Source organism: Strigops habroptila, chromosome 1, assembly GCF_004027225.2.
Source record: "Strigops habroptila isolate Jane chromosome 1, bStrHab1.2.pri, whole genome shotgun sequence".
NCBI classification, from domain to species: domain Eukaryota; kingdom Metazoa; phylum Chordata; class Aves; order Psittaciformes; family Psittacidae; genus Strigops; species Strigops habroptila.
This window is the reverse complement of record NC_044277.2, coordinates 91,226,607-91,249,950: the sequence shown is the minus strand read 5'-3', so window position 1 is coordinate 91,249,950 and position 23,344 is coordinate 91,226,607. Positions and strand designations below refer to the sequence as shown.

The window sequence follows — 23,344 nt, the reverse complement described above, 5'->3', positions numbered from 1 at the left end:
ACTCTGTCCTTATCATGTGTTCAACATAGTGAAGAATTTAACAGAAAATATTATTTTGTCCCCTCTAGGGAACAGTGTGGACTGGAGGTAACCGCCTTGTGTAGCATAACTGCCTAGGTCCAAAAATGCAGTCTTTGTGTTTCTATTTAAATCCTAGCCACAGAAATACTGTATGTTGTCCATGCTCACTTGTTTTCTTGGGTGTTTTTTTGATACCAGTAAAAATCTGAAGCCCCCTACAATCTTTAAACTGGGATTCTTAAATTAAGACCTTTTCCCCCATAATACTTTTGGAGAAAATGAATAATTTTGTCCGCTCCTTGTCTTGCAATTCTGCATCCGCTTCTTTTGATGGATGTGTGCTTCAGAGGTCCTGCCTGCAGATGTTTGCATACATACAGCACAAGCCTGTTCTTACTTGAACTACACATTTCTGTTTTCCTGCCTTATCTCGTATTGCTCTGTGGGGCTCGGTGAGCAGCAGGTTTGCTGCTGGCTAGCTTTCTGAGGTTTGTGTTATGCACAGTACTGTATTTGTCTCCTGGTTCTTTGATTTGTAATGTTTTGCCTTTGATTGCTGCAGAAGGTATAAACAAGCCTGTCAAAAGCCTTGTTTAGCGCGCAGATTCTGTGGGGGTGGCTGGCAGCCTCAGACCCTAAAATAGCTCTAGCAATGAACTGAACGACTTAAAACCCTGAGAATTTAATTTGATCTTTCTTGTTGCTTTAAATATTGGGACTGAATGAGGATTTCTCTAACAGAACAGAAGGTGAACATGTTGGTATGTGACAGTAATAGAAGGGTCCAGACCTGCTGTCACTGAGATGCTCTTCTGTAATCAGAGGCTGGGCTTGGCCTCCGGGTAGCAGCTCTTCTACTGTAAGTCTCCATACCAGGGGAGGGGAGTGCTCCGTCCTCTGATTTTACAGCATCTATGGGGGGTCATTCTGAAATGCTTCCCTAGATCCTGTTGTGGGATAGTCACTGTAGGAAAAACCTAAAGCAGTCACTCACGTTTTTCGTGTCTGTTTCATGCTGACTTTGTGAAGGAAGAAAGAAGGAGCTGTAGTATTACCCAGGGGTTCTTTGTGTTTCTTGTCTCTCTTTCTTATATTTTCTTTTTCTCTTTTTTTTTTCTTTCCCCTTCTTCATGTAGCACCATGCAGTTTGTAATATCATAGCTGGCATTTTCAGTTGTGGTGGTGTGAAGGTAACAATGATTTGGCTTCAGCGTGCCGTAACAGCTGCAGAATTCATTGGAGCTTAGAAGCCTGTGAGTTATAGCTGTGATGCCATTTACAGCTTTTATGGAAGAGCTCTTAAATTTGTGAAACGTGTTACTTTTTGAAGTGCATTATATTTGTAATTTGAATTCTCTAAAATCCTCTCTGAGGAAAAAAAAAAAAAAAAGCTTTGAAAATCCCCCTCTGCCCGCTAAAAACATGGGGAACTCTTACCAGGCGGGGAAGCAAGTCTCTTAAATTGAGTGATAGAACACATAGATGGATTTGTAAGTGCTAAAATGTCAATTAGTGCACTTAAAAGCTTAATGGTTGTCTTTGATGTGCTTCTGATATCTTCAGTAAAGTTTGAATGTTGCCATTGATCAGGGAGTGGAGGAGGAGGGATGAGGGAATTGCTAACCCAAACAGTAGTGGAGCCGAGGGGCTGGTTGTCTGCAGGTCCCTGGTTGCAGGAGCTGTGCCAGCGTGGGCGCCTGGCACCCTGCCTGTGCATCACCCCTGCCCCAGCGCTCTGCCACATGGCACCCACCCAGGCTGCCTGCCGAGAATCCGCAAAACGGAAGGAAAAGACATTGTACCGTTATTTTGAAAGTTCTCATGTAGACTTGTTGTTTAAAAAAAAAAAAAAATAAAAGGAAAAGACCATGGAAAGGTCAAAGCTTATGGTTCTGGTTTTTGCCGATCAGTTTAACACAGATCTGGTTGTTGTGAAGCACACCTGTGTGTGAAAAATCACTCTGTGCAATTAGGAAAGCCTGCTTCACCCCCAGAGAAACTCACAGCTGCCCTTTATCTTCTTAATTTAAGCATTCAAGAGAGATGTAGTGTGGCTTCACAAATCAGGCCAGATCTTAAGAGTTGCCAGTAGACTTTAGCTCTTCCTCCTGCCTCACGTTTGAAGTTCTATTAAGAACTGAAGTGTGTGTGTGGCAGAGCAGCTTCAGCCTCATTCTGTCTGAAATTCTCTGCTTCGGTACCCTGAGCAATCTGCTGCAACTTCAGGTCCAGGTAATGGCCTTTACCCTCCCCTGCCACTGATTATTTGGAAAAATGTTTTGTGGGTCTTCTGGGAAGTTACTGGGATGCATTAATCTGATCTGTTCCTGAGCGGTTGCCTCACAGAGCAAGTGCCAGTTTTATTATTTGCTTCCCTGTGCTACTAAAATACCATTAGTTGTTTGCTAGGTAGTATTTTGGAAGTCAGACACATTAATACTGAAGGGTGAGCTTAGTAAAAGCTTTAGAGCATAGGTTTTCACTGATTATATAGCTTATCTTCCTGCAGAAAATTTGCTAATATAAACTAAACTGACCTGATAATACATTCGGAGTAGCTTTAGTCTCCTTGTGTGCCATCTTCAATTGACTTATGAGTGAAGAGTTACAAGTTTAGTTTACTTCTCACAGCTTCAATGGGTGCTCCCCCCTCAGCTTTAAAGGATATTCTGCCAGTTGGGAGTGTAAACAAGGACAAAAATTGTCTGATAAAAATCTAATTTTTGGGGTAGTACATCAAGCAAAATCAAATGTCGTGCTCTTAGCGCAGTGTCCATCAGTGTGTCCGTCCCAGGAGGCTGTGTCAATACAACTGATTTAGTTCCCCATCTGGGTCGGTAAAATTGAATCAGGCCCCAGTATCCTGAGATTTCTCAGCAATGGGTTTAGCATGTTTGGCTCTGTCACTACCCTTGCTGCGTTTAAAGATTGACCTGATGGGTTGTGTTTTTTGTTTGGTGGGGGTATTTTTTGGGGGTGGGGTGTTCCATTATTTTTCAAATCACTACTATACTCCTCAAAAGCAGACAGATGAGCAGGTATCTTCCTCTTATTGGCAAGGCTTCATCATCCAGGTACCAAAGTCCTACCAAAGAAATTATGTAAGTGCTGACCTCCTGTTGTACTTGTGAGGATAGATGTTGAACACATCAACAGTACTCCAGCTTCTCAAAAATATTGATACCACTGACCTTTCAGACACTATGAGATGCCAAAAAATTAAATAGCTTTGAATTCCTATACAAATATTGAAGGCAAATTTATAACATACTGGTTATGTCTTTCTCTCTTCCCTACTACCTTGACATTATTTTGGCATGCAAAGGTGGTTGGCATTTTTTAAGTAAAGGATCAGGCTTTCTGTTTGAGGGTAGAAAAAAGTCTTAAGATAATTGTAATGTGCAGCAGGATTGGATTAGCCATATTAAACTTCACATCTGTAGGTCTTACTAGCAGACATTTAAACTGCAGAAAACGCTTTTTATTGGACCGTATTCATATGGTTGCATACTGGAGCTTGAACACCTTATAAAAACATGAACTGAATCGAAATGAAATTAATTAGAAAGAATATATTTGAATTTAATTATCTTGAGCTGCTGAATACTCTTTGTGCATACTGGGTTTTATGTGTCTGAAGTGTACTTGGTGGAGAGTTTTAATTAGAACTGGAGACAGAGTAAGAATATTTGGAATGTGAAATTTATAAATGGTAGCGATTTTCATCTAGGAGTGCAGAGGTTTTTTGGAGCTCACTGCCATTTCTCGCTTCTCTTTTTCCTTCTTAATAAGCTACTTTTATGTTCAAATTAATACCAGATCCTGAAAAATTCCTGTCGTGGCTCTTGGGTCTTCTGCAGCATAATCAGAGTTGTCAGATCCACAGCTGCAGGAGATATTTTACCTTCGTGTTTAATGGCTCGTACTACTCTGTTCTTTGACTCTTTGACAGTACCATTTAACTGTAAAAGTGCAGGGCTGTGGATGGCACAGGACATGTGGCTGCCTTGACTACTGTCTCAGATGTCCAACATGCCAAGACTCAAAGAGATGATTTGGCAGCTGCCCAGCAGACTTTTATAAAGGCTCAGTTGGTGGCCAGAAACCCAGGCTGTCAGAGTTGTGTTATGCAATAAATAGTTTTTCAGCAGAAGTTTCTAATCCAATTTCAGCTGCAGTTTTTTAGTAGTCTGCAATCAAGTATACATTATTTCATGGTGTTTCACAGAAGTTAGGATGTGCAGTGTTGAGTGTCCCCCATCAGGTCTGTTTGTTTGCTTTTCTTTTAAGAAGGATTTAGACCTGTTCACCTACATGGGAAATGATGCTTAAATTAATTTGGTTTCTGCCCGGGAGGCATGTATCTGTATACAGCATACCCTTTCAAAGGTAGTTCAATGTGCGTTTTAGGAGATGTTCCCTTTTTTTGAAGAGAGCATCAAGTAAGGAACCTATTTATCAACTCAACTCAAGAGCTTTTGCTTTTGCATAAATTGTCTACAAGTAATGGTCAAACAGAAAATTGTACCTTGTCAGGCTGACCTACCTGAAACACTGAAGGCCCTGTCCCTCTAACAGATATACACCACCACCCCTAATCCCCCACACCCCCTGGTATTTCCCTTTCACTCCCCTGAAGTAAATTCATTGTGGAGAAATGGAGTATAGTTCATCTGAATGCAGGGAGATCTTTTGGGTTTACAATAGTTGCATTACAGCAAAGTGGTTTTAATGTCCTGAATACCGCGTGTGATGCCCTCCCTTTCTTACATCGTGGTTTGGTGTCATGATGGGCTTGCATCCTTCCAAGCATGGATTGCTGCTGAAAGGGGTAATCCTGCCTTTCTCTCTGCCCTAGCAGTACTTCCCTTATGGCAGCGTAGTCAGTAATAAGGGAGCTGATCTGGCCGAAAATGATCATTGTTCTTGTCTTGGGGAGACTTCTGCTCTTTTCCCAATCAAGCTTGTCAAAGGGCCACGTTAAGGTTACTGCTGGCATCACAGTTAGGGCAGGTGCATCCCACGTGGTGGCAGGTGAATTCACATAAGCTGGTTATGAAAACTGCTCTGCCAGTCTGAGTAATTATCTTGTACTTCACGCTTCTTTCTTCCAGCACTCTGCCACCCTGGGCTTTTTGTGGCTTGCTTCTCTGTGCTGCCAGCTCCCATCAGAGTCTGAAACTCTCACGCTCTGCTTGCAAAATGGTTGATTAGATTCCTGGTCTGGCCTAAGAAAGTCATAGCTGTGGAGTCATTGCTAGCTGTGGAGTCATTGCTGTCTGTGAGAGGTGGTTCGACTTGAAGTCCTGCTGTAAGTTGATAAATTTGGAAACTTTAGACCTAGCTTTACTCCGAATTTGAGTTTATCTCTGCAGACCAAAATGGGAAACAGTTGATGTCTTGTAAGCTTTCACTAGTTTCATATTGAGTAGTATTTTTCTAGAGGTGCAGAAACATTGCGGAGTCCTCTGAGCTTATGTAAAAGAAACTATTAATACATGAACCCACTTTTTATTAGGTGTTCATTTAATGTGTTCATTATTAGGCCAAAGATAAACTTAGGAACTACTTTTCAGGCCTCAATTTTGGGAGCCTTTATGAAGACAGTAGCGACTTGTGTGTGGAAGTTTTGACAGTAACTCTCTTATGCTAATGTATTATTGCAAGAGCAGGTTGAAACTCACTGGGCTCAAAAGTGCCCGAGGCCTTTAGTGACCCAAAAACCAGAATGTTTCTCTCCCATGCTGCTCTTAGAAGAATTGGGTCTGAAGGGAGGAAATGCAATCCCTGGTGCAGCAGGAGACTGCAAGTGAGCGTAAACCAGTGGGAAATTGCAGGGGATGAAAGCTGTAGGAGAAGTGCTAAAGCGGGAAGAAGAGAGATTTGTATTTTCCTCCATGGTTTCTTTGCTGTGTTAAACATTGGTTCTGCTAGTCAGCAACTGTAATGTAATGTGAGTTCTTTGGGGAAGTTTTCTGGAAGCATGAGGGAAAAAGTCGCTATAATTACCAGATACACTTAAATGCTATAACAGAACCATTAATAAAGAAAATTTCCCCTTTCTTCATGTTAGTTAGCACATTTTTAAAACATGACCTATTTTCCTAAACAGACAGAACAGATTACATTTTCCAGAAGGCATGAGTCACTGTACTATAAAGTCTCCAAGCCGTATCAATCTTCATCAACTCAAGCCATTCATGAGGTTTTATTTTTTCTCACTGAATATAAGCAGTTTGTTTTAAATGAGAAACTGCTACATCCTCTCTAGATACTTAAGCTTGATTAAAAGGTTAAATATTAAATAAGTGTGAACTTTATTCTGAGAGGAGAAGGGAGTGGAGAGACCTTGATAGTAAGCAAAAGACTGCAAGGATATTACTGTGGGTATATATGGGTATATCCAGTTTGCACAATGCTATGCTTGGCTGTAAGAAGTCCAAGCAGCACGATAGCTGCCAGAAGGACCCAAAAATCTTTATTTATATAGCTTCAGAGTCTGGTTTCAAATCATTACCCTGGAAGTTCAGGCTTTTGCTGAGAAGAGCTTCTGCCATCTGGACGTGGAATGGCCCACTTACACTGAGGGGTTTTCCTCTGCGAGTACCATGTGCTCGGGGTGGTGAGAAGGTTGATGGGACTTTGCAATACAATGGAGACCTCTGCCAATGCAACAGGGGAAGTACGTGTGTTAATACAGTGCTTTGCACTTTCTCATGAGGTTCACGCCGTGCCATATGTATACATATACGTGCCATATGTATATGTATGGAGGAAGTGGGCTTTGTAAATGAATAAGTGTGCTAATTGCTCTTAGCAGTGCTAACTCACCCAAGACTGCACAGAAGATCTCTTTCAGCCTTGGGACGCGTCTAGGTTTTCTACCAATTTCCTAGGTCTGGCTTTTAGAGGAAAACCAGGTATAACTGTTTTTCATTGATAATATATGGCCAAAAGGCAAAAATCTGTTCCAGGTCTTGCATCTAGTAAACAAACATTTCCATCTTGGTCCTTCAGCTGCAAAGTGATTTATATGATCTCTGAAAATGTGTCGTGTGATTTTTATGCAAAAGACAGATCTTTGTTTTGTTGCTAACTAAACACACAAAAAAACCACCCTCTGAAATAGTTCTCCTTCAAAAATATCCTTGAGGAAAGGGTAGAAGCTTGTGGTTTATTTTTCCCATTGCTTCAAAATGACATTCTTACATCTGCGGGAAAGACTCTCTGGGGGCTGTTGAACCATGAAAGCATATTCATTTAGGGCATTGGGTGCCACAGTGATTTTAACCGAGCGTTGGCTGCAGTGCTGGAAAAAATAAAAAGAGGGGGTTTGTGTTTTGTTGTTTTGCTTTCTGCAACCTGGTATAAAGAATGGGGTCAGGAGATGCGTGCTTGGGAAAGACCCAAAGAGAGAGCTGGAAACATGCCAGCCACACTGAGTCATAACACACATGCTTCTAAGTATCTTTGTACCTTACAAAGTCCTGACTTTTCAAATAAAACCATCACTGCTGTTAAAGTATTTACATAAAAGTAAAACAAATAGCATGGAGTGCTGTGTGCGTTCTCTCTTGTTCCAGTCACTGTGAACTGTGACTCCTGTTTGCATAAGGCAAGGCAGGGCCAGGCTGAAGAATGCCGTATCTGGTGATGAATGAACGAACGGAGAAGCTCGAGTCATGCGTATGTGTATGCTTCCGCTGTTTCTCGTGGAGCAAAGCAGCATGCAGCAGTGCCCGATACTTCAGGCTGACATTTCACCTACCCAGGAGGTGGCAAAAAGCCTTCCTCTCGCTTCTGCCTGCTTTGCTTTTTGGGGTTTGTGTCATTTTTAATAAGAAGGCTGCGTGCAGGCCATATATACAAGCTAGGCAGCTGAACTGCAGTGAGCAAGTGCCTAAGCTGTAGGTGAATGGTGAAAGGTACAGGTGGGGCACATTTCGATTTCATTGCAAATATATACACATTATATATTGACGTGTACTGTGTCTGGATATCTATATATGTGCTTATATTCATGCATTATATATTAATATATATATATTTTAGTTTGTGTACACCCACATTAATATATATTTAATGTATGTTAAATGCATTATATACATTTAATATGCACATAGCAAAATCACGTGTGTGTGTATGTATATATTTCTTCCCAAGTTAGCACTATGTGGCAGTAGCCTGTTGCGCCTTTCTACAAGCATCACCTCTACAACTGTAGAGCTGAAGCAAGCTGCCAACCAGCTAGTGTGAAAGAGAGCTGCTCTACTGTCTGTGAAGTAGCATCCTGTGGAGGAACATACTGTGTAGATAAACGGAGGTTGTGCTCCTCTTCCCCATCCCCTCGGAGTGAACTTGTTGACCTGTTGCTTGGATGCCCTGGTTGCTGAAGTTCAGCTATAAAAGTACAATGTGTGGTTCCCCGAAACACCATAACAAAGAAGGTGGCATGATTTTTTTTTTTTTTTTAACAGTTTTACGGGAAATGATGCACTTCTGTTTCTTAATTCTGCCCCAGGGCTTCCCTGGTTGTTTGTGTCTGTTATATTTTTAGTGAGTTCATAAACTAATCTCATTGTCAGATTGAGAGGCAGAAATCATCTTGGCTGACCTGCACAGGGAGAGCTATGGGCTTGTGGTGGTGAACCTACCGTTTTAAGACATTGCTCAGTCCTTTTTTGGGTCTAAGTCAATAATGGACAATCTATTAGTTCCTTGTAAGTCGCTTCAATGGCTAATTACTTGCACAGTTGCAGAAATTGTTCTTTAATTCTGTCTAACATTTTTTTGAATTTGAGTTCCAGCTGTTGGATGATATTACACCCCTCTCTGCCAGCCTCGGGAGCCATCTATTATCAAATTTCTACTCCCTGCAGACATATTTAAAGGCAGCGATCAAGTCAGACCCTTTGAGGGGTTTGGCGATTTTTTGTTTGTTTTTGAGAAGTTACATAGATTAAATTCCTCAAGGTTTCGCTTGAGGATATTTCTGACCGGTTCAGGGTGTGTGTACGTTGTTTTGCTAAAGTGAGATAACTCTTCCAGTTGTTGGCAGTGCGAATGCAGAGCGGGGCACATGGTGGCTCTCTCTTCACTGGAGTGCCAAGGCAGCGATGATCTGACCCATGTAATTATGGTTAAATGTGTCAGGAGCTGGAGCTGCGTCGCCGGCAGAGCAGCAGCTCAGCTGGGCTCCGAGTCAGCTGCTCCCCGGCTTGCGGCTGCTTTTGTGCCGCAGGCTCCGGGGAAGATGCCGTCAATGATTGTGAAACCTTTTTATTGCTCCTGCATGGAGTGGGTGTTGGTAGCAGCTTATCCCTTGATTTTGCTGACCTTGGATAACATGGTGTTGAGGAACTCGAGGACCTTTTTTCAAGCGGAGCGATGGGTGCCAGGAAAGCCCACAACAGAGCAGTGTAGGCAGGGCAGTGGCTGCAGCCTCAGCACAACTGGGCTGGTGGGAGCTTTGGTGTGGAGAGACTCCCCCACGTGTGTTTCTGTTGACAGTGCTGCTGTTACAGGAAGGGGATGAAGCCAGTATGGTTCATCTTGAGTTTTACAGCTCCATGAACTGAGCATGGTGTGAAATGTTGCTGTGTTGCTTCAGGGGGTGCTGAGGGGGGGTCTTTGTTCCTGCCTCCTGGGGCCCATCTCTTTGCTAATGGCATTATGGCTGCACTGGGGAAAGCGGGAGGGAGCATCTCCTGCAGCAGAGCTGGAGCCTCGAGCTGGCAGCAGGAACACATTTGGGCACCCGTGTCCCCCAGAAAATTGGGGCCTGGGTTGCACTCCATTTGTTTGTGTTTCCAGCACGTTGTCTGGGGAGAGAGAGATGACTTCAGGCTGTTCACAGAAATACTTTGAGAGGGTGGCCTAGACCAGAGGCCCCTGGTGTGCCATGGTAATCTCCTTCCCTCCTGCAGGCGGGACTGTAACTGGTGTGTCCCAGGGCATCGGTTGTACCTGACAGTGGTCCCTTACCTGCTGTAGTCTGATACTTGGTCAGCACATGCCAATGTAAAGATCAATCCTGTCAGCAGGTTTCACCCCCCTCTTCAGTACTGAAATGGCAAACGCTGCCATGTGCTGCTTGCTGTGAGCTGTCCCGACAAAGTGGGTTTAAGTGGGATTAGTTTATTTGCTTTCTCTATTTTTTGCTGTATTTTTAGCAAGGATAAAAGGGCCAGTGGGGTCAGGAACCAATGGATGTTTTCATGTAACAGGGTCTGGTGGAGGAAGGCTTTGCTTGTGGCTTCAGGCCTGGTGTTTCACAGGAGAGCAGCCTGAGGCTGGCAGGGCCTAAGGAAAGCGGAATGTCTCTTAGTACCCCTTACGCTAACTGGGCTTGATTGTGACACGTCTTGTGTGTGCCTGGCTTAAAGTATGTATAAAAATACAAGGTGATAGTTTTTGTTGCTTCTTGTCAGGGTTTCTGTGTAACTTGTCTAGGCTCAGAGTCCAGGGTGGTGTGCCTGGCCAGGGGACACTTTATCCTCTTCCTCATGTTTGCTGCCCATTGTATTAGGAATTTGTACAAATGCCAGTGAAGGGAGCAAGCGGTGTCTGCAGGCCTGTGTCCGTAACACCATGGCAGCTGGAGGTGCTTATGACCATTTCCTATCTGAGAACGGTTCCCTTGAGGATTTAACGAGTAGTTTCTGTGAAAACAGAAATGTGTGATGTGCTGCCAGGCCCTTGGTGGTGGGAATGTAAATGGGGCATCTTTGGGCAAGCTTTGTTAAAATTGCACAGGCTGCAGCCCTCTCGTGTTTAGTGGCGCTTCTGGTTAGAGCTGAAGTTGAGTTGGCAGCAAAATGGTAAGCCAGAGTTGTTTGCGTAAACCTCTGTTGACAAAATAGCTGGATGTACTAGTCCTTTTAAACTGCTTGCCTGGAGATTGTTATTTTTCCTTTCTGGTTGCTGTGGGTGTTGGGTTACAAAGTTTGCTTTCTTGGCCCAGAGCTGCCTGTACTCTAAAGCTCTCTGGGCATAGCTCAGCCTTCTTCAAAGTATAGTAGCTTGTCCCTCGTGCGAAATGCACATCCCGCTGCCAAAACACTGGCTGCTTTCACTGCACTCATTGTGTTGCCCTGTTTTGTTTTTTTTTTTTCTTCTTTTTCCCAAGTAATTTGCCATATAGGGTTGATTTTTTGCGGGGGGCTGGGGGAGTGGAGGGTATATGATGTTTTTGATCACAATTCAGCAGCTGAATTCTAGTAAGTCACTAGAGGAGCAAAGAAAAAGCTATCAGTGGTCACCCTAAACTGTGCTGCTTGTTTTTGGTTGGTTTTTTGGTTTTTTTTTCCTTTCTTTTTAAGTTGATTGTGTTGGTCACTTCTTTAACATGTGGGATGGTATAAACTCTCCTGCCTCCTGGTGGGAATCGCTGATGGGGCTTTTGGGGTTTCCTGTGCTGTGTGGCAGTGTGCTGTGGTACATTACCTAAATAAAGCCTGCCTAGAAATGTTAATCTTTTTGCTTGGCAATGGTGTGTAGCCCTTGAGGAATTCAAGGGCAAGAATGCCCGAACTGTGATTATTTTTTTTTTAATTTTTTTTTTTTCTTTTAAAGACCCCAAGACAATTATAAGGCTTATGAAAATATGATGACTTACCTGATCTCACTTATGTCTTTGTATCAATTTGCTGACTTAATTTATTTGAATACTAAAGGCTTTGGGGAAATGCTTTTCCAGGGAATTAATCTTTTAACTAAAGCAAGTACTAAGTATGACATTTACTAATATTGCTTTTGACAATATAGCATTTGTCTCCTAATAATAAAGTAGAAAACATATACCCTGTGGGCCAAATTCCACTTGGCTTTACCCTGAGGTAAATTCAGAATAACTTCATTGTTATCAACGTACAACTTCATTGTAACATTGCAATAAATGCAAATTACTAAACCGAGGGGGGTGGGGGGGGAATCCTAAGAGGTACAAACCAAGGCCAAAAAGGCAACAAAAGAAGTTGGTTCACAAAACTTAACCTCTTAAATTTTTGCAGCATTCAGTTTAGTGGGGTTCCCCCCAGACTATCTGGGAAGAGCCCTTCCTGGCTGGATAAATTTCTCTTTAAGGGATTCCTTATGGGGATTTTAACAATTAAGTTTTTCGTCCTGTCTAACACCTGGTACAGGGCTTCTGCTGTTTGCACGATAAAGTATTAGGGGACTAGTGCTCTTGGCTTGATGATAATAGTTGTGTTTCTGTTCTCTATTACAGCTTCTTTTTTTTTTTCCTTAATTAAAAATAATCTGTGTAGCCCTAGGCTTTGGGGGTTGGTTTGTTTTGGTGTTGTTTCAAGTGCACGCAACTAATGTCTCTTTTCCATTTCCATCTTCTTTAGGATGACAGCGATGGGATTCCCTGGTCAGAAGAGAGGGTGGTGCGGAAGGTCCTTTATTTATCTCTGAAGGAGTTCAAGAACGCACAGAAGCGGCAGCACGGTGACGGCATTAGCGGGAGCCTCAAGGCAGTGAATGGTGAGCTGCCTCTGTGGTACTGCGGGAAGGACTCTGTCCTTTTCAATGTGGTGGTTGTGGTGTAGGGAGGAAAGAGACCAGTGCACAATCTGGCATGCACTGTGCCCTTTTGATCTGCACAGAAGAACTTTGTTTCTGAAGTGCTTAAAATGCCCAGGTTCAACAATCCATATGTTTCAGTTTCTGGTGAACCAGTTGAGATCGGGGTTGGGGTAGAGGGTAGATGTCAGGCGGGAGGACAAGGGACAGGAGGTCGCTCAGTAGAAAAGGAGGCACTTCTGGTCAGACTGCTCCCTGATGTGCTGAGTATGTTGGCAGAGAAGGCATCCAATTAAATGTGATTGGATTCAGTTATCCTGGGGAAGGACAGTCAGACAGAATTTATCTGCTCTATGTCATTTGGATTCAAGACACTGGTTAACCAGGATCTGTATCTCTGGAGTGATTTCAGTCCACACTGTCTGTTGTCCAGAGGTGAAGTAGCAGAGGGTTTACATAAAGAGACTTAAAGGTTTGAGAGGACACAAACACTGGAACATTGGACTCCCCTAGTTTAGCAGTTCACAGAGCAGTTGTTAAAAGGTTTAAAAAGGAGATGCAGACAAGCCTAATGGCAGGAGCTTGAAAAGAGTTTAATTTTATGTATTTAAACCTTTGGCCAATTATTATCTGTTGCTCCCCCTTCCCTTACAGCTTTCTTTAAAAAGCCATGGTGTCCTGAGAGGTGAATATAAAGTGTGTCTCTTTCAGATTCACTCCCTGACACAGGACCCTTTCCTGAAAAGGCTTTGTCATGCTGGCTTGAGCCTTGAAAGTGATGACTAGCAGGATTCAGATTTCTGGGCAGGCTTATGGTTTTCTCTTCACTCACAAGAACTTATTTGTTTCTTTATGGAGGTTTATGGCAGTTCCTTTTAGGCATGTGCATAACTATGCATGTGCTAATGCATTAAAGCAGCAGCTGGGTGCTTACTTGGTAGGTTATTCATATTTATATGTAGCTTGACATGGTGAGTCAAATTTCGCTGCATTTTCACCAAGTGTTATTGCCGACAAGACAAAAACCTAGGGGAATGGCTGGATAACTACAGGCAGCATGATGAAGTTACTGTATTATGTAAGCAATTGCAAACTCCTTAATGTGATTAAAGAAGACCTCAGACTTCTGAGTTCAGTAATAATATCAAATACTGATCTGATGGGAAGGGGCATCTATCTTTAAGAGCAAGCCATTAATAAGCTTGGAGGTGTTCACAAAACAGTGCTGGCTTTTTTCCTTCCAACACCTCTGCATCATTGATCTTCTGTCAAACACAATTGCTCTTGGAAAAGTTTCTTATTCCATTGTGGGGGGTTTGTTTAGTCAAAGAAAAAAGTCTAAAGGCGTGAAGCACAGTAATTGTGTGTTAGGAGGCTTTGATGGTGTGCCAGGTTACAGGATGACTGAGGTTTGTATGGTGTCTAGTTTTTCCAAAGCTTAGATAAAAAGTGAGTTGGCTGGGAATGCTGTGTTGATGCAGGTACCAGACACAGACTATGCCACTGGCTTCCTGTGGTAGCGGCACAGGTCGCATCCTCAGAGCTTGCCTCTCCCATTGAGAACTGTGGTGTTCAGTGCTTTTTCTCTTTTGCAGAAGCAGGTGATCAGTTCTTTGGGGTTTTGGTGGTGGGGTTTTTGGCTGGTTTTGGTTTGGTTTTTTCTTTTTTTGTTTGTTTCCCCCAGCCAGAATGATATTCTGTGTTACGCTTTCTGTTTGCTTAAATGATTTTTCAAATGTCCTGTCTCAGTGCTGCTCTATTTCAACATCACTGTCCAAAAGGCTGGGTTTTGTTGTTTTTAATCCACTGATATTTGGAAGAATGTTTCGTTATACAGAGAAAAAAAGATTTGCAAAAGGGAGGAGGATTGATATTGTACAGTGACATCAAGAAAATCTATCTAAACATGCAGTTTGTTCATTAAATCTTAACCCCAAACCCCCCAAAAAAACAAATCAAAAACAGTAGCCATATATTTGCAAATCCACAGGTCTCTGTGTACAGAGGAAAAAGGTCATCCTCAGAAATTGCTGTGCTATTCTGAATTTAGGGAGATGTCGTATTTTAAGGGTGAGCCTTAGATGTGTGATTTCATACTGTTTGAATAAAAAGTATTTCCTTGCATTTGTCCTTTGTTCCAACATGCAGGCCGCAAGCAGTGTTTCTTGCACGTTACTCCTAAAAGTAGCATGCAGTTAAATAGTTTTATGTGAGCGGTTTCTTTATTAATACTCAACACCCATAACTCTCGGGGAAGGCATCTAGGGGAATCTAGCTGAAATAACCTCCAGTTAAATGTGTTCAGTGCCTCTGTAAAGCTGGGCTCCTCTGGCTTTAATTCTGGTTAGGGTGCTTTGCCTTGCAAAGTGTAGGGTGTGTGCTGCTGTCCCTAGTGAACATTAAAGGGTATTGCTTCTTCAGCTGTTGAAAGTCACCTTCTAGTACCTGGCAAATTTAACTATTGCCAGGAGCGGGAAGGAGGGGTCTGAGCGGGGTTGGAGCTCTCTGAGCTTCCTGCTCAGTTTGGAAATGTGGTTTGGTCTCACGTACTTCTGAGAGTTCAGGGGACCGCAAACAGCTAGGTGGCAGGATTTGATCTTAGTGCCACCATCTGTAGTGCAGAGAGTTTCTTTGTTCTGGTTTTATAACTGTCATCCCTGAAATTTATTTATTTATAGACTTGCAACATGTAATTTGTTTCAGTTGAAATTACTTATTTTTGGCTATAGAGGAAGGTAAAATACTCACCAGCCCCTTGCAACTGCTGTCTTTAAGAAGTTTTAATGGATTTGAAGTGGCTGAAGTTGCATAAACATGCTACAAAAGTTGCTTTGCCAGCATTTGCCAAGCTACAGCTAAATGTGTATGAAAATGATTGTCAGTGGTATTTCAGCTGGTGAGTACAGTAGTATTGTTAATGATTTTGTAGCTGGAATAATGGTGCCTCTTTGATTGATAGTGAGAAAAGCAAGTTAATTTTAAATGTGAGAGATGAACCCATTAACAGGAGTCTTTTCTGTATTAAAGTTTCTGCAGGCTCTAAGATGTGCCAGTGGTGGCACAGAGACAATTAACTTTCATGCCTCTCTGAATAATAAAGCAAAATAAAATTTAAAATAAATAAATAAAAATTCAAATGACTTGTGGAGATTATATGTATTATAATACCTTGGCTGTCTCCACCTTGCTATTAAAGATATTTGTTATCATGAAAACAATCCTGCCATTTTCAGTTTGTGGCTGAAACCCTGTTTCTTAAGTATCCCTGATTAAAGTAGTGGGTTTTTGTTTGGGGGTGGTGGTATGTTTGCAGGCCTCCTTACTCCTAACCTTTTTTTATATCTCCTTTTCACTTGATAATTTTTGCTTACACGTTTGTGCTGCCAGTTATTTGTCATTCTGTTTTTCTGCTTTCTTTACTTTTATTCCCCCCTCCCAGGTAGAAGGATTTCAGAGCAAGGCGAGAGGGTGTGTTATGGCCATTGCATCAGTGGATAGATTGCATGCATGTTTATGTTCTAGTGGAAGGTGTCCCTGCCCGTTGCAGGGGGTTGGAACTAGATGATCTTTAAGGTTCTTTCCAACCCAAATCACTCTGTAATTCTATGTTGACTCTAGTTATTTGCAGAGTACAGAATGACACCCTACAGCATGCCTTTGTTTGCTATGTGTTCCTCTCCATTAGTGGGAATATAAAATCTGAGGGAGGTGCTTCTTCTGCAGGTTGTCAAGAAACCCTCTGCAGCCCTAAATGGGATACTGGAACTCTGATTATGGAAACAAGGTTGTGTGCTGGAAAACCCAGAGGGACCTCTTTAGTGATTTTGATTACTGCTGCCTGTCATTTGTGTTAGAAGTTTAAGAATAGGGATTGGTGTTTGGAATAGTGATACCGGTTTTCAAAGATCCTCGTCTAAAAGGAAAACTAATTCCCTTGGGAAATCGTTTTCTTCTTGTGTAGCTTAGAATGCAAGATAAGGCTGTAAAATGGGCAATGAAAGATGTAATTATTGCTTCTGTTCTGTTTATGAGAATAAATCCAGTATCTTCAGAAGAGTATATCATAAAGAAAATTTTTATGATGTAAAATTTTAAATTTTACATCATAAAAAGAAATTAGTGATACAGCCAGTGTTTTGTAAGTGGAAGAAGTGCCAAAGTTTGCTTGTTTGTTTAAGGCGGTTAGTTAATCTACAAACATGACAAACCAGACTTTAGAATCATTCAAGCAGATAGTGCATTTTCACCAGATATACTTTGTCCTAGAAAGGTGTCATGGCAATTTGCAAACGTGCCAGCTAGGTTAAGCTTGTGGCAAAACGTGATCTAGTTGGGAAAATCAAATGCACATGAGGGAATGCATTGGTTCAAGACGGAAGTTGAAAGTCTTGCTCGTTTAGTAAACAGAGATGAGTAAAAATATGTAATTTTGCTATTCTGAGAGATTTCACCTTATATTTAGAGTAGTTAAAGTAATTTATTCATTTTATGTGTGCTCTTTAAACAGGAGGAACAATGTCAGCACTTTGATGGGGGTAGTTGTGGTCCATGGACAGCTGTGGTGCCCCTTCCTCCCTAGTGCTGGTCTGCTCCTGCCCTCAGCTGTTCATGCACAGAAGCTGAAGTAACTTTTGTTGGAGTTTGCTGGACTTCTGTTGCTTTTTCCAAAAATGAAATGTCTTTGCACATAAAGGCAGGAGCCTCTGAGGCAGCTTGTGGTGGGACTGTGGTGCTGGCCCCAGCAGCAGCAGCAGCCTGCTCTGACGCCTGGGTCTGCCCATCCCTTGGCTGCTGCGCTGGCTGGCCAGGCTGGCTGGAAGTAGCTGGTTTTGTCATTGCTGCACAGATTTTAAAGTGTTTCCTGTTTGCTGCACAGGGGTTTCTGTCTGTGTTCCCCAGCGGGCCATGCCGAAATGGAGGTCTGCAGTGGTAAGGTGAAGTGGGGCTGGGTTCATCCGTCTCCATCTTGTTGGTGAAACCTCTTTTCCCTGGCCATGTAGATGGTACCCCAGACATCATGTAAAACTTGCGACAGATGTGGTAGAAGTGCCTAAACACAGCTAAGCCTGGTCCTTCAGCTCAGTGCCACGCATTATTTGCCAAAAGCCAAATATGTGAGGGTGGCAGCAGCAGCCAGCAGGGCAACCACGCCTTCTCTGGGCTGAGGCCATGTCTCTTCTCTTCTCTTCCCGCTTGCACAGATGAAAACACAGCAGCCCTCAGGGAAGTGCTGTTGTCTCAGCTGCACCCCTGTGTGCCCAGAGCCGCATGCCCCTCCTTCCTCCATGATGCAGACACATAGGCTGGACCACCACCCAGCCTGTAATTTTGAACAACAAAGTAGCCCTCTTCATTCACTGTAATGGTTCAAATATACTGGTAACTTCATCTCCCTTCTTTTTGAAGGCTACAATTAAATACTGGAAGGAGGTTTTATGCTAACGTTTGTCTAGGGAGCTTTTCACTCCATCAGCGATGTGAAATTGCGTTTGTTGACAGTGGCTAATGTCTGTCTGTCTCCTAAGCTTTAGTAGAAGATGGTAAGCATGCCAAGGACCCTTGTCTGTAAGTGGATTTTTAAAATACATTTACAGAAACAGAAATACCTCTTTCAACTTTGCAATATTTCCTCTTTACATTCAGAGTAAACAGCCTTTTTGGCTAGTTTTAAACTGTGATTAAATATAGATGTTTTCAACTACAAGTTTCAGATAATAAGCATTTGAGCGGATTTGCCATGGCACTCAACATCACTTTCACTTTGGTGCTTGCTGTCAAGTGAATTTAAAGATTAACAAATAAATAACAGGATGTTGGGGTTGGGCTCCTTTGGAAATTTCCAAATCTCTTTTCCTTTCTTTGTTTTTTTTAGAACAGAATTCATTTTTGAGCCTGCCAGGATCTCACTTGTTCATCGGCTGACACAGGCTCTTTTTGCCTTTTCCATCATCACCACTTACAAAAATTCTGCAGACCAAATTCCACCCTCGGTGATCTCTTCACAATTCGATTATGTCCAAATTGTGCTCCTGTCCTAATACAATTTCAGTGTTTGGCAAGACTGCCAGAAAACTTCCTCCTGCAGGACACCCATCATCCTTTTTCTCTCAAACGTAACAGAGGTGGATATTTTTTTTAACCAGAGAAACAAAGGAATTGCATAATTAATTTTCTTAAAACTTCATTTCACGGCCATCTAAAAAGAGTTGCTATTGCCCCTGAGTGCATTTCTAGTCAAAGTAATTCTAAAAATAATCTTGCCTCCCTGCATATTGCTAATTGCAGGTGATGGAAAAAGAAAACGGCAGTGAAGATTCTGCAGAGGCGCATGCATAATCTGTAAGAGACTGAGTTACCGTAGGTCTAAAAGAAATAAGGTGAGGAAAGGTGGGAAAGAGTTTTTCAGAGGCTAATGGTTCTGATTCCCTGCCTTTTACCTCCTGTCTTGTGCTGGCTCTGCCGTTTCACTGCCCATGCAGTACAGCTGGTTCAGTGTACTAATCTACAGAAAACTAGCCCAGAAAAATGATTTTAAAAAAGAAATAGTTTTCTTGTAGTTTAATAAACTACACCGTTTCCTCAAGAGGTCAGATGAGCACTGACTGCTTATTGGAGGAAAATGAGGGGCCACAGTATCTTGACTGAAAGCTGGAGGAGGAGGAGACCAGATATGTCCCTTTTGATAGTAGCAAGCTGCTCGGTTAGCACAGTCATCTTGTCTAACCTTAAGATTGATGCAGTTGGCTTGTTTACTAACCACAGGCTCAGATGCTGGAAGGGACAACAGTTGCCAGAAATAAGAGCAAAAAAGGACGCAGCTTGAAAATTCACTGCAAAGTGCTTTGCAACTGTAGGTGTTAGATTTATGTATTTCTTAAAAGAACCAATGCAAAACCCACACACAGAAACAACACCCCACCACTGATGCAGTAGTGAAATTCATTGCATAGACTGTCCATGAAAAAAAACTGCCTTGACACCACAGGGGACAACAATTTTGTTTTCCTTGACTCAGGGTCATTCTGCATAGCTGCTGCCTTGGATTTGTTGTTTTGTATCAGCAGTCTGGGGAGCACCCTTGAGTGTGGTCAAGGAAACTGCTTCATTCTTTCTTTGGCAGCCCTAAAAGTCACCAGCTAGCCTAAAAAAATTTGCACCCTGGCATCTTTTTGACTGGTATGTGCAGCTGAAAGGATGGTGGTGGTTTTATGCTGTAGGATTGCCAGCTCTGTCAAAAATTGTACCTTTTGTCAATGCTAGTTTGCTTATTTTAGAAATGAAAGTAAGACATAACTTTAGCAAATCTGCCTTTTTACTGGAATCTTAAGTGAGATGCACCACTTTGTATTCTAACTCAACCATTCTTTTTTTTTTTTTTTTTTTTTTTTTGGCAGGTAAAGAGTTTAAATTTGGGTTTGTTTTGGGGTGATTTTTGGTTTTTTGTGTGGTGGTTTTTTTTTAATGACTAGATTTTTATTCGGCTGTTAAAAACCAGAGAGATCTGCTTCCAGCCTTGTCCTTCAAACTGACAGGCTGGGCTGGGTGAAGTTTATGCCAACGATCTGAAGTTCCTGCCAACGATCGGCTGAGATGAGAACTGATGGTTGGTGCTGGCCATTGTTGAGTTGTTAAGTTGCTGTTAAGAGATAAAACCAAAGTTAAACAGCTGTTAAAGGTAGTGTAAACGACCAAGTTCCATGCCATTATTTGCCCTGTGGATTGTGCTATTGATAGGGCTGGAAAACTTGCACAAAGAGCAGATGTGAAGTGGAGAAGGCATTGCAAGCAGTAAGCTTTGCAGTCCAGCAGTATGCTGAGACAAAGTGAGCACAGTGCTTCTCTGTTTAAGAACAGTATTTCTCAGAAGGCATGGGAGTGGGGAGAATGCTACTTTACCTCTTTCTGTCTGTCTGATGCCCAATGCTCATCATTATTATTGTACTGTTTAATAAAATGTTCTTGTGGAGATCAAAGGTCTGCAGGTGGAAACACGTAGCTGTTGTTGTAAAGAGGGTTTAAATTTCAGTATTCCTGTTGCTCCCCCATTGCCAATGATTGGCAGAAGGAAACTGTGCATTTAATAACTAGAGTTTTTAATTTGAAGGACAGACAATAAGGGATATAACCAGAAAAGCAGCAGGGAAAGAAAAAGTCAGTCACTGAAACAGCATACTCTATTAAAGAAAACAGGAATGCAACAGGAAATAAAATCAGTATCCCTAGTAAAGGGAGAGAGAAATTTCAGTCATACACACAGTCTGTGTAATACAGTTTACTGTATTCAGTTCTAGGGAACTGTATGTTCTGAAACTGTGTCTGTGCTTAGCTTTGAATAAGGCCTTTGCTAGTCATTTCTACACTATAGCTTTGAGCCATTAGTGCAAGACTACATTTTTATGGAGCACTTTCAGAATATTAGAGAGAATACATTTTCAGTCTTCGAGGGCCTGTCTTGTGTCTTACAACCTCTACAGCAGCTTTTCCTTGACATGGGGGGCCTTTTAGAAGGGGCTTGCTGTTTGAAAGAGTGGAAAGAGTTTGAGAACTCTTTGGGTCCAGCAGGATGTTCTTAAGGCCATTAGACTGTTTAATCAGAGCAGATGTCATGTGTGCTGTAAACCTTATCGTGTTAACCCTGGCAGTAAAGTGGTTTTAAAAGAAAAAGTAGAGATTAGTGACGGATGGCTGTAACTGCTGATGGGCACAGTAGCCACTTGTGCAAGTTGCCTGATACAGCTGCCAAGGCACCTTACTCTTCACCTCAAATACCTGCCATTACCTGTGTTCCCAGGCTTTGACTTGTTAAGCAGATTGGTTGCCAATCAAAATGGATTTGGAGATCCTTGTAGTGACATGGAGTAAACAAAAAACATCAATAGATCTGTATCGCGTTATTTTTAGGTGTCATCAGCCCACATTTGAATGTAAAATTTCTGCTGTGAAAAGCAAGCAAATCAGTTGCCTTTTTGAGCAACAAAACCCTTCAGGAATCGCTCATGTTCATTTCATGGCTCGTAACAGCCTGGGACTGTTGGTCTGTGCTCTGAGCTTATGCCTCCGTGTTTTGGTTTGGTTTCGATGGGATCTTTTGATTCAAGATCTCCAAGAAACTGCTGAAATAACTGCTGTCTTTTGATTGCTGTGATGATGAGGGGTTCATCACATAGCAGATACTTCCCAGAGCCTGTGGGTGAATGTTTTCCGAAAAATAAATATAGCTCAGCACGTATACTGTTAAGTCACAGCAGATTGCTCTGCATCGTAATAAATGCACATGCATTTAAAAATCTTTTTCTGTGTGTCTGACTAGCACAGATTTATTACATGCAGTTAATGTGATGTTGTATCCAGAATTAGTTGAGTGCACGTTTTCAATAGCCTGCCTTTGATGTCCTTTATTTCCCAATTTAAATTACTTTAATCTGTGAAGGGGGAGTCCAGTCAAAGGTGTAGATATAGAAGCTTTGTGCTTAGGGCTACAGGGGATGACAGTGACAAGCCTGACTCACAAGTGTTGTTTCTGGTACATTTGAAGGAGTTTCCTCCAAGAGCTATAGGCAGCTGAATTGCCACCCTTATCCATTAGGGTTTCTCCCCTCACAAGAGTGTTAGCATTTGAATTGCAGCCGGGACTGTGTGATGTTTCAGATCTGTCCACTAAGAGGCTAACTCATTCCAGATAAGCCTTGAACAGACAACATTCATTTTTTACTTTGCTCAGAATTTCCTGTGCTTTGTTCTGCATCTGTTTGTGAAAGACTGCGTTATCTTTGAAAGCCTTCATCTTGTTTTCTTTATTCAAGTTATACGCTAAAATGGAAAAAGGGACGAGCTGGAAGGAGCCCAGCTGGAGCAATCTGCCAAGGATCCCATAGCGGGACAGAGCTGAAGCCTCTTCAGCTGGCCTCTGGTGCAGTTTGGGAAGCCAGGAGATAAACCGCTTTTCCTGCAAAAGATTTGGCCTCAACCAGCTGTTCCAAGTAATGCCCAAAGACTGCACCAGCATCTAATTGCATTTTTCTCCTCATTTGCTCATCACTCAGTTTCAGTAGTGGTTGACCTTAAAAATATTTCAGTTCAGCCTCTTCCTAGTCTTTGTGTGCGTGTGTGTAAACAGATGTGTTAGAGGTAGATCACACCTTGACATGCTCTGTTTCAACCAGGTTGCCTCAAAAGCAGGTTCTTCCTAAAACACCTCCCTCAGACAATGGTGGTTGTCTCGGGTGCTGTGAAAGGTGAAAACATTTCCTGGCCAACTGTTTTTGAAGATGCTCTGTTTACTGTGGCTGCAAAGCACCCTTGTGTTTTTATGTCATGCCTGCTGTGTATGTGGAGAGATTGAAAGAAGCTTTAAAGTGATGAAAATAGCACAGAGGGAGTACATTTTTTCCCTTTCTTCACAACGTGGGAATTTTCTTTCTGCTTCAGGGCAGAAATGCTGTCACAGTGTAGCAAGAGGGTGCTAAAGCAATGGTAGAAGAATGTCCTTTTATACAGGACACTGAGAAAAACCATCTGGGTTGCACTGATGCGTACACATGCAGGTACGTGTGGGGAGGGTTGAAGACGAATTTCATCCCCTTCTGGTTTTTTTAGACCCCTGCTCCCTTGCTGTGATGTTGGGATCTCGTTTCAAAGCCTCAGGCTCTCCTTGGATCTCTGGCTTTATGCCAGAGGGCTCTGTGCAGAAGAGTTGCACAGAGCACTGAGGCGTTATACAGGAGCGCACTGGGGTTGGGGAGAGGCATATTCGTCTTACACAGTCTGCATGTAGGGGTCCATTTCCCTTTCCTCC

The 23,344-nt window shown here is 42.4% G+C and overlaps 1 protein-coding gene across 10 annotated transcripts in view; it reads left to right on the top strand.

Moving 5' to 3' along the window:
• Positions 1 to 23,344, top strand: part of JARID2 (jumonji and AT-rich interaction domain containing 2) — a 221,545-nt gene that overhangs the window by 82,032 nt on the left and 116,169 nt on the right. For 8 of the 10 annotated variants that reach the window (XR_003994398.1, XM_030506081.1, XM_030506337.1 and 5 more), the window contains one exon: positions 12,375 to 12,510. Coding sequence is in view for 4 of the 10 variants with exons in the window: in XM_030506081.1 (XP_030361941.1) it covers positions 12,375 to 12,510 (136 nt within the window). In the remaining 6 variants the exon portion in view is untranslated. Of the gene's footprint in view, positions 1 to 11,432; positions 11,458 to 12,374; positions 12,511 to 23,344 lie in introns of those variants that run through there. The other 2 variants (XM_030506871.1, XM_030506540.1) reach the window with 2 other exon arrangements.